Here is an 11620-nt window from a genome sequence, read left to right as displayed (position 1 = left end):
AAAAAAAAAAAAAAAAAACCCCTAAAATCCTTAATAGTTAATAGCCCCTTGATGAGAAATTTAAAAAGTCAAATTATTAAAAGCTCTCTCTCTCTCTCTCTCTCTCTCTCTATATATATATATATATTTTGTGTACTGCATATTATGTTTTTTTTTTTACTACTTTGTTTATCATTTTAAATTGTTTGAAGTTGGATGGCTCTTGCACAGTTCATGAATTCTTTTTGATTCATTTGTTGGTGAACTCTTTTAATTTTTCATAAATTCCTTTTTGATTCATTTGCTAGATTCACGTGAGAACAGTTTTTTTATTATTATTATTATTATTATTTTTTTTTTTAACTTTAATATGATGTGGCTGTCCATTTGCTACGTGATGTGGCAGGAAAATGGTTTTTTTTTTTTTTTTTTTATTTAGTCTGTTTGACATGTCAGCAATTTTCGTCTGAGAATTAACAGTAGGAATCAAATTGACACAGCACTGAAAAGTTAAAGATTAAATTGACAAAGTTGAAAAGTTAGAGACTAAATTAACATAAAGTGTAAAAATTAGGGATCATTTATATAATTTACTCTATTTAATGTCAATCCTTTTTATGTCATAATTGCCAATCTTACACATGGCATATCATTTTAATATGACACTTGCACTATCCTAGTGAGTAATGACACTTATAAATCATTTTTTGATCATGTTGACATATTGATATTACAAAACATAAACCATATTGCATGAGTTACATTAATCCATAAAAAGTCAAAATGTTTCCAATAGCTTCATAAGAGTCGAGGAAATGTTTTGAGGTGTAGAAATTTCACTTATAATATTTTTTTGTAATGTAAGATATCATGTAAGATTCTATGTTTATTCATTAAAAAAAAAAATCAAGTTAAAAGTATCATTTATTATTAATTGAAATTAAAACCCAAAAGCCATTCTTATTTTGGACAGAAAAAGGTTTAATGATGTACAAAATTAGTTAGTGGCAGTTGAAACTAAAGGAAAATTTTTTTTTTTTGGGTTAAACGGATACAATAAGAAAGCTAAGCTAAAACAAAAAGACCAGGGCAAAGCCTATCTGAACTAATTCCCCTGATATCAGCCTCCACAACACTTAAAATATCCAAAGGAGGATTATCAAAAATAGCCAAACTCGCATTCAGCTCAACACCCTTCCTTGCTAACCTGTCAGCACATTTGTTGGCCTCGCGGTAACAGTGTTTAATTCTAGTTTACGGGATTTGAGACACCAGAAGCTTGCAGTCCTCTAGAATTGAAGAAACTGACATATTGTCATACTGCAGGTCTGTTAGCATGTCCACGACTGCCTTGGTGTCTAGCTCGACTTCAACCTTGGAAAAGTTACGCTCAATACCAAGCATTAAACCATCCCAGATGGCCCAAAGCTCCGCCAACAGACTAGTTGTTATGCCAATTTTTCTGGTGAACCCAACAATCCATCTACCTGTCTAGTCTCGAACGACACCACCTCTGCCCGCCAATCCTAGATTCCCCAAGGACGACCCGTCTGTGTTTAACTTCATCCACCCCTGTTCAGGCTTATTCCAACGCACCTGAATAGTCACCCAAGGTTGGATATGTTTTGTGGAGACAGCACAATGAAAGAACTCCACGGCATAGTCCATAACTTCCTTTGCAAGCTTTGGATTTTGAGGCCGCCTCTTAAACACAACTTGATTTCTATTCTTCCATAGATTCCACACAGCAAATGAAAATATAATCTTCCATGGAGGAGAGAACTATTTGAGGGCAATGTCCAATTTCCCGTTAGTCACCATCCAATCCCCAAGGTTAGAGGTAAAGAAACCTCTATCAACGCCCAGCGCTCCCAACTCATTCCAAACCGCCCTTGCCAAGTCACAATCCCGAAGGACATGAAGAATAGATTCCGGCTCCTTTCTGCATAAAGGACAGGTAGGGTCAATGTTCACACCTCTGGCAGCTAGAAGTTCGTTAACTCCTATGCTATTATGGGAGCACTTCCACAAGAAAAATTGAATCTTAGGGAGAGATTGCAGCTTCCAAATCCACTGCCCACTATAACCCGAATTCTGATCCAACCCAACAGCTAACCTATGAGCACTTTTCATGTTGAAGTCACCTCTTGGAGTATCCCTCCACATTAACTTGTCCACGCTACTTGCAGCAAGCGCATAAGGGATGGCTTGAATTTCCAACTTCAAATCCTGGGGGACAACAAAAGGAACCAGCTCCCACTTCCACCCTCTTGGTGCCGCTATATCCTTAACTTTCCAATCCGAAACCCCCAAAGGCAAAGGACTTTGAATTAGCTGCCTTAGAGGTCCCTTTTGAGTCCAATTTTCATGCCAAAAACTAAGATTACTATTTCTTCCAATCACCCATCTTGAACCTTTTCGAAACAACTCCGCTCCCCTTTTCATGCCTTTCCAAGTTTGAGAGCAAGGAAGGTAGTTCGGATCTTTGGAGCTAATTCGACGATTGGAGCCATATTTTGCTTTCAATACCCTAGCCCATAAACTCTCCTTCTCAGTATGAAACCTCCAATTCAATTTTGTTAGCAATGCTGTGTTTCTTCCTTTAGCGCTTTGCAACCCAAGACCACCTTCCTTCTTTGGTGTAGTTACCTTATTCCATCCCACCCAATGAATCTTCCTGGCTATCTCAGAAGATCCCCATAGGAAATTGCGGTTAACCCGATCAATACCCTCAAGGATTTTACTAAGCAGAAGAGCACATTGCATGACATAGGAAGGAATCGTTGAAGACGAGGACTGGATGAAAACAGACCTACTAGTTGGTGACAAGAGATTAGCCTTCCATCTCGCAAGTTTTTGCTTGACCCTATCCAAGACAAAACTAACATCCATCGGTGTACCTGGATGTTTAATGGGGATCCCTAAATATTTACCTAAATTTGGAGTAGAGGAAAACCCCAAAATATCACAAAGATACTCCCTTTGGTCTTTATCTACATTTGGAGAAAAGAAAACCCACAACTTGGCTTCACTAATGGATTGGCCAGATCTGCTGCAAAATTCGTCGAGAACCTCCCTTATAGTTGAACAACTTGCATGATCAGCTTTAGCAAACAGCACCACATCATCGGCAAACATGAGGTGGGAAATAAGGAGCCCTCCTTGGGAGGTTCTAACCGGGGGCCAGAGCTTTTGGTTACATTTCCCCTCTATGAGTTGGCTAAGATACTCCATACATATAATAAAAAGGTACAGAGACAGGGGGTCCCCTCGTCTAATGCCTCTCGATGGATATATTAAAAAGTGAGCATTCTTACGGCTAGAAGAAATGTAACTTTCCCAATATGAAACACTAGAAACAATTTTGTCCTTCGTGTTACTTTCTGGAGATATAATATTTTGGACAAAAGTTTAGCTATATATTTGGTTGTAACTTAAGGGTACAACTTCACTCAATATCTTATTGTTAGATGTAAATTTTGTCAAATCCATCATTGCATAATAGATTACATTTTCTTCTTATATTCTCTATACTTGCAGAATTTATAGAATATCAAAGATCAATAGTTATATCATCAATTAATTGTTTAAATTGCAAGTTTTGGTAGTCTAAAATTATATATAAAAAATATGTTTATAGATCAAATAGTAAATAACATTCAATTAACACAAAATTTATTATGTATATTAAAAATATAAAGAACATGCAATTAGTAATCAGATTTTCAAAACTTGAAACAATATTAATTTTTTTAAAGAAAGTTATAGTCTTAGTTTACAACAAAGTTTGTAGTTAAATTTTGTTATTATATTTTTATATACACAAGAGAGGAAAAAGGCAAAGGACAGGAGTGGAGGAACCACGCTAGAAAGCAAAAATCACACCACACCCGATTCATATGTTCCCCCTTCCTGTACACCAATAGTTCTAGACCCAAAAGTCCCTCTCATGTACGTGGTACCCTGCAAACCAAGGGAAATAAAATCCAGTGCTAGTATAGTATACAAAAATAGGGTCCCATTACAGACAGAAAAAATGATCATGACAGAATCATTCATTGTATAAAATATTACTTGAACGGTTGTAACTTGGAGTTGTATAGTGTGCACTATATCCAGTGGACAAATTCATCAAAAAAAAAAAAAATTCAGTGGACAAATAATAAGTCACGAAATGTGTGTACGGTTGTGTGAAATAAAATATTTAACATATTTTAGCCATTTTATATTATTTAATTAGAAGACAAAGGGTAGCCCATTTATATGCAATATTTCTTGCTGCTCCAAATCCTCCCTCATTATAACTTCAATTCTGTCTGAAACTTGAAAGGTGATTTTCTGCCAAACGAAATTTGAACTTTTGTTTGGATGGAGGGAGAGATAGGGAAAGATTATAGATAATAAAGGAGATGATCAAAATTTACCCATTTTTAATATATTAACATATTCCAACATCTTTTCCCTCTATATTATTCTTCTCTCCTTCTATTTCCTATGTTCCAAACATATCTTAAGATCGGTTGCCGCCCTAGACCAACACACCCTCCCATGGCCATTATAAAAGAAAAAAAAAAGTATGCAAATACTTATGAATAATAGGGGTTATTAGTCGTTTTTACTTTCAATTTTGATAATTGCTTCTTTTATATAAAATTAGTACTATGTTTGTGCAATGCACAGATTAACCCAAAATTATACCTTCCCTAAAAAAATGTTTCAATGATATAAGTAAAATTAAATGATAAAACAGAAAATAAAAATTATATCAAGTTACATGGTGAAAAACACGTAATTTAAGACCAAAATTTTATTGAGGCAATAATTATAAAATATTATAAAATAATTTAAAACAAATAACAAATTCTTTTTAAATTTCTCCAAAATTTTGATACTTGAGTTTTTCCAAAGTAGTATTAAAAAAAAAAAAAAAACAACTTTGACAATAAAGTTTCACTCAAAGTAAACTATATTAATAATTTGAATAACTATAATCATAATGAGGCACATGATGAAATTATTATACATTTAATATTTAAGTTGTACGTGTTTGGTATAATAAATGGAGATTGTATTAAGATTGTTACTTTGTATTATTGAAAATAGAATATAATATAATGGAATAAGTATTCCTATTTATAGGTATTGTAAACTAGAATAAAACCTCAAATATAACCACTGCGCACCTTTGGTACAATGGTTACTCCACAAATATAAGTACTTGGGGGGTGTGAGGGGAAATGGTTGAAGTTTAAGTTTCCAGGAGGGAGACTCACACACATATACACTTAAATGAGAATAAAGTAGAAATTCTATCTTATATCCAAAAAAAAAAAAATCAAATATGTATTTTTGAAAATCTCAAGATTCCTAGTTTTAATTGATTTTTTTAAAGAAAAAATTGGGGTTTAATTTGAAACTACCTTAAATTATAAGAATTATGCCATTTACCTAAATTTTTAATAAAAGGCAATTCTACTTGGAACAAAAATACAAAAAGTGAAGTTACTTAATTAACACAAAAAGAAGATAACCACTTGATTTATATAACTTATTGTTTTAAGATTTGTTTGATTTTAGATCCTTGGAAACACAGTTTGTTTAACCTAATTTAATAGTCAAGTTATTACTTGGGTCAATTATGTAGATCTAGGTTAAATAATTATAAATCATATCATGCACAATGGAAAAGTAAGTAACACAAGATATGATGATTCAGAAAAACCAATGAAACAACTCGTTTCAAGGTAAAAAACTTGGGAGGAACTATCTCATGAATAAAGTAGAAATTCTATCTTATATCAAAAAAAAAAAAAAAAAATCAAATATGTATTTTTGAAAATCTCAAGATTCCTAGTTTTAATTGATTTTTTTTAAGAAAAAATTGGGGTTTAATTTGAAACTACCTTAAATTATAAGAATTATGCCATTTACCTAAATTTTTAATAAAAGGCAATTCTACTTGGAACAAAAATACAAAAAGTGAAGTTACTTAATTAACACAAAAAGAAGATAACCACTTGATTTATATAACTTATTGTTTTAAGATTTGTTAGATTTTAGATCCTTGGAAACACAGTTTGTTTAACCTAATTTAATAGTCAAGTTATTACTTGGGTTAATTATGTAGATCTAGGTTAAATAATTATAAATCATATCATGCACAATGGAAAAGTAAGTAACACAAGATATGATGATTCAGAAAAACCAATGAAACAACTCGTTTCAAGGTAAAAAACTTGGGAGGAACTATCTCAAGAGAACAACCCACTATATCAAGTTGAGATTTACAATTCAAAATATCAATTCGTAGTAAATTTAACACAATTACCAAACTGAGCTATGACTCCATAAACTTAACACAATTACCAACTTTAATACACATTTGATTTCCAGTAGGTGTTTGTAGAGTTAGAAGGTTATAGCACCTCACATATCTCACAGGAGCAAACTCTTAAGATTTGAAAAATGTGTATTAAGGTTTTCATTTTATACCTAGCAGTGTTGGACTCAAATCTTAAACATTTCTGCAGAATCGCAATTCGATCGGTTGAAGGTCTCTCTCGATCAGTTGAGTTTTTCAGATTTCGAACTCTTCTCTTTGCAGCTTGTATATTCTTGAATTTTGGCTTGTATTAACTTAAGCAATGTTTAAAACACTTCTAAGACACAAATATCTTATACTAGACATGTTTTTGTACTTGATTTATCAACATACAATAAATTTAGAACCTAAACATTTAATGCTAAATATTTAGAACCTAAAAAGATTCATATTTTATTATATAATAAATGATACCAAATTTCCGTACAAATTATGGAGAACATTTTTATCAACGTATATATTAATCATGCCAAGAATCTTGCGTAGCTCAACAATATTATTAGGTCTCCCTCTAATTTCGTTTAAATTTGAAAATTTTAATTTTAATTAGGTGCTCTTTTATTTCGAGCCCGTATCTGGTGTTTGAATTCCTCCTCTCCGCTTGTTACACTTCTAAATATATGTTCAACATCTTTTGTGCATTTAGTGGTGAAATACATTATCACATCACTATGCCATAACTCAGTGTAACATTTATCTGTTTGGCAGCATTACTCCAATCTTATTTTTATCTTTCTTGTGAGATAGGCTTCATTATTTCGATAAAGTAGTGGTCAGCTCCATTCTTTAGTATCAACTGCACATATTTCAAACTTTTGGCATCTACTATTTATCATTTCCACTTGTCATGGTCTTTAAATATTGCAAATCTGCAATTGAAGGTCCTCATGTTTAATTTAAAATTTTTTGGTCAGAATTTGAGCACTCTTGTGTGTACTAAAATGCCTTTTCTAATTTGATGAGCTCACGGATATTCGTTAAACAAGTTTACATGAGAGGACACATGTCACGAAACAAACGCAACTCACTTTTACTATATAATCCTATGCCATCTGCTAACTACTCACGAAGTCACACCCTTGAACCTTCCTTTAATTTAAGGTACACAATGTCCTACCCAACAATTGGTGGTGCCACTGCCACCAACATAGCCAATGGTGTCACCACCGTGGACTGCCAGAAGCAAGTCCGGTCATGGAGGCTTCTACGCTCTCTCATGGAGCTCCTTATCCCAAGTTGCAACTGCACCTTTATAGAAGAACAAGAACAAGACCAAGATATCAAACAAGAAAACTACGTCCAAAACTTCAATAATAATCCACACCCAACCTTCACTTTTAGAACCTAAAAAGATTCATATTTTATTATATAATAAATGATACCAAATTTCCGTACAAATTATGGAGAACATTTTTATCAACGTATATATTAATCATGCCAAGAATCTTGCGTAGCTCAACAATATTATTAGGTCTCCCTCTAATTTCGTTTAAATTTGAAAATTTTAATTTTAATTAGGTGCTCTTTTATTTCGAGCCCGTATCTGGTGTTTGAATTCCTCCTCTCCGCTTGTTACACTTCTAAATATATGTTCAACATCTTTTGTGCATTTAGTGGTGAAATACATTATCACATCACTATGCCATAACTCAGTGTAACATTTATCTGTTTGGCAGCATTACTCCAATCTTATTTTTATCTTTCTTGTGAGATAGGCTTCATTATTTCGATAAAGTAGTGGTCAGCTCCATTCTTTAGTATCAACTGCACATATTTCAAACTTTTGGCATCTACTATTTATCATTTCCACTTGTCATGGTCTTTAAATATTGCAAATCTGCAATTGAAGGTCCTCATGTTTAATTTAAAATTTTTTGGTCAGAATTTGAGCACTCTTGTGTGTACTAAAATGCCTTTTCTAATTTGATGAGCTCACGGATATTCGTTAAACAAGTTTACATGAGAGGACACATGTCACGAAACAAACGCAACTCACTTTTACTATATAATCCTATGCCATCTGCTAACTACTCACGAAGTCACACCCTTGAACCTTCCTTTAATTTAAGGTACACAATGTCCTACCCAACAATTGGTGGTGCCACTGCCACCAACATAGCCAATGGTGTCACCACCGTGGACTGCCAGAAGCAAGTCCGGTCATGGAGGCTTCTACGCTCTCTCATGGAGCTCCTTATCCCAAGTTGCAACTGCACCTTTATAGAAGAACAAGAACAAGACCAAGATATCAAACAAGAAAACTACGTCCAAAACTTCAATAATAATCCACACCCAACCTTCACTTCTTCTTCCACAATCATCATTGGCACCATATTTGGCTATCGCCGTGGGAAAGTAAGCCTTTGCATACAAACCAACTCCAACTCCACCAACCCAATTCTCCTCCTAGAATTGGCTGTTCCCACGACAACTTTAGCAAGAGAAATGCAAGGAGGTATTCTTCGAATTGCGCTAGAGTGTGCCACACCAACAACATATATTACTGGTTCTTGCTCTCTTTTGTCCATGCCAGTGTGGACTATGTACTGTAATGGAAGGAAAGTTGGGTACGCAGTTAAGAGACAGCCTTGCAAGGCTGATTTGGATGCACTTAGGCTAATGAGTGAGATTGTTGTGGGTGCTGGCATGATTAATGGGAAGGAGCTTAATTGCGAAAATGAGCTACTGTACCTTAGGTCCAACTTTGAGAGAGTTTGTGGGTCAGCTAATTCTGAGTCCTTTCATTTGATTGATCCAGATGGAAGCATTGGTCAGGATCTCAGTATTTTCTTTTTTCGCTCAAGCTGACCTATTCTTAATTAGCTAGCCCATTAAATTGGTAACTCCAAGTCCTATGGAGATGGTTTATGATCGATCCAGCTTTATTATTACCCTCACCTTTTTAAGCCTAAAAATTGTACCAATTTCTATTGGCTTTTGTAGTTCAAAAAATGTCAGAAGCTTGAAGAGAACGTTCAGCTATGAAGCCTTCTTCTTCTCTTTTTTTTAATCTCCTCTATAGCTTAAAATGAGTACTTCTATTTTCACGTTTGTTTTTGGTGCCTCGTGGTTTCTTCGTTTATTTTGCTACAGTGTTTTAGCAATAAGTTTTCAACAAGTGGTATCTAAACAAATTATTGGATTAAATTTTTAGAAGAATTGATAAATTATCATTGATATTAGAGGATGTGATTTTGAGTGTTGACCTTGTCTCTATTCTACTTTTGAATTTAATTGATAATTTATCAAATTTCACTTTTTACATTAGGAGAAAGTGAGAAACATTAGTTACCACGCGAGCCAAGAGACTGGCTACTATGTATTAAATATTTATGATTAATTTTAACAAAAAAGAAGAATAAAAAAGCCAATATATACATACTGTGATGCTGGTTATTCTTTGGGGAAAGTATTTTAGGTTTATTACTTCAAAGAGATATGTTATCATTAAATTTTAAAAAAGATTTGATTCATTATATTATAGCTCCAATGAAATAAATTAAACCAGATATCATTACACCAACATTATTAATTAACTTGTTAAACCACTAACTTTGCATAACTTGACATACTGGCCCGCGTACAGCTGCCAAATGTCTGTCTCATTCCTTTAATTTCTGTACGTACTTGTTCTTTAGCAGACAAGATGAATTTTTTTCCCAAATAAAATATGGTTAAGGATATGATTTGAAAAGCCAATATATCCTTATTTACAAGATCTAATCATGGAGAGGATCAACAATAACGTTCCACGTCTCCATGTACCATGATGATAGCACGTTACTTCCATTATTTTGTTAGCTAGCTTGTATGTGTAGTAGTGTTCGATCTTTCTATAACTTTCTGTTGGTTTTCCTTTCAAAATTGGTAAAGTAGTTACATGAGCTGGTGCTGATTCCTTGTGTCCTTTCAAATAAAATGGACAACCAGGATGTGTCTGATTATGTGGGATGCACAGATAGCTAGAGACTTGGAACATAAATGTTTCATGAGTAGTTGATTATCATACCATGTGCACATTGTTGTTGTTCAGGTGTTATTATGGACAGTGAATATCACACATGTAATTTTGGATACTGTTGGAAATATATTCTGAGATTGCTCAAATTAATTAACAAAAGTATAAGACAGATATATTGATATCAATGTTATGGAATAAGAATGTAGAGAATAGAAACTTATCGATTTGAGCCAAGGCACAGAACTAAATTCGTTGTCCTTAAGAAGCGATTTCGCCCCCACTGTTATGATATTTGGTGCAAATAGCTCAGACGGTCGCTCTCTAGGATACAACAATAACTCTTTTAGTGTGCACTCATAAACAGAGTTTCGAACATGTCACAGAATGCTCAATCAGAAATTTTCAGTATATCAAAAAGGGAAAATATATTCGATATATTTATACATCTTTTGATACCAATCTTATATAGAAAATTCTCATGTGCAAAAGTACCATACTTACGATTTCTATAAGCAAAAATCACGGTATACTCTCTATGGAAAAATCCTTAACAGCAACGGAAATATGCATAGGATTTCAATCTCAAGCTCTGAAATATAGGAGTAATCATGGGTGATTTAGGTGAAAGGAGAAAGACAAGATTTGAGGAAGTTTTCCATCCATATATGCCGCAAGTCATTGTGAACTTTCTACCAAGGGAGAAAGGAGCTGGATAGATTTGTTGTTTAAGGAAAGAATGAGAGAGACAAGGGATTTATTTTAGCTAGGTCTCAACGTGATGGCGGACTTAGTTTTTGTCATGGGCTTGGGCTTAGTCAAGCAAACATTTGGGCTTTCCTGATTATAAAATTTTAAACATATCCAACAATGGTGTGTACAAAGTGTACACTATTGAGTATGTAACAAGATTTTTAGACTTATTTATGGATAAGAGGAGACTGATATGTTTTATATCATGGAGACAAGTAATAAAGTCAAGTGTTGGGTTTGAGTAGAGTTTGAAGTATATTTTTTTGTTAGAACTCATTTCTCTCTCGCTTGTCTATATGTATGTATTTGTTTCTAAAAAAATGAATGAGTAATTGTCTCACATTTCTTAAAAAAAATGTATTATTTATAGTATAACTTGTGTCATATTTCCTTAAAAGTTACGATGGTTTTCTAGTAGAGTTAGAACGGTTTTCCTCTTTCTTATATGTGTTTGTATGCGTTTGTTTCTCAATAAACAAAGTACAGTGTTGGGCCATTTTGTGTCATCTACACAAGAATGACCAATCTTTTCCTTTTGGGTATATAGG

At 33.6% G+C, this 11620-nt stretch overlaps 1 protein-coding gene across 1 annotated transcript; it reads left to right on the top strand.

The window, feature by feature from the left end:
• The first annotated feature begins 8375 nt into the window (after window positions 1-8375).
• LOC112007656 (protein MIZU-KUSSEI 1) lies at window positions 8376-9365 on the top strand. The gene has a single exon (XM_024040020.2). The coding sequence runs from the start codon at window positions 8438-8440 to the stop codon at window positions 9167-9169; it is 732 nt and encodes a 243-aa protein (XP_023895788.1). The 5' UTR covers window positions 8376-8437; the 3' UTR covers window positions 9170-9365.
• Window positions 9366-11620: the final 2255 nt, after the last annotated feature.

The sequence above is a fragment of the Quercus suber genome, unplaced genomic scaffold (assembly GCF_002906115.3).
Source record: "Quercus suber isolate HL8 unplaced genomic scaffold, Cork oak 2.0 scaffold_501, whole genome shotgun sequence".
NCBI lineage: Eukaryota > Viridiplantae > Streptophyta > Magnoliopsida > Fagales > Fagaceae > Quercus > Quercus suber.
The sequence above is the reverse complement of the archived record's forward strand: the minus strand, read 5'-3'. Positions and strand labels throughout refer to the sequence as shown.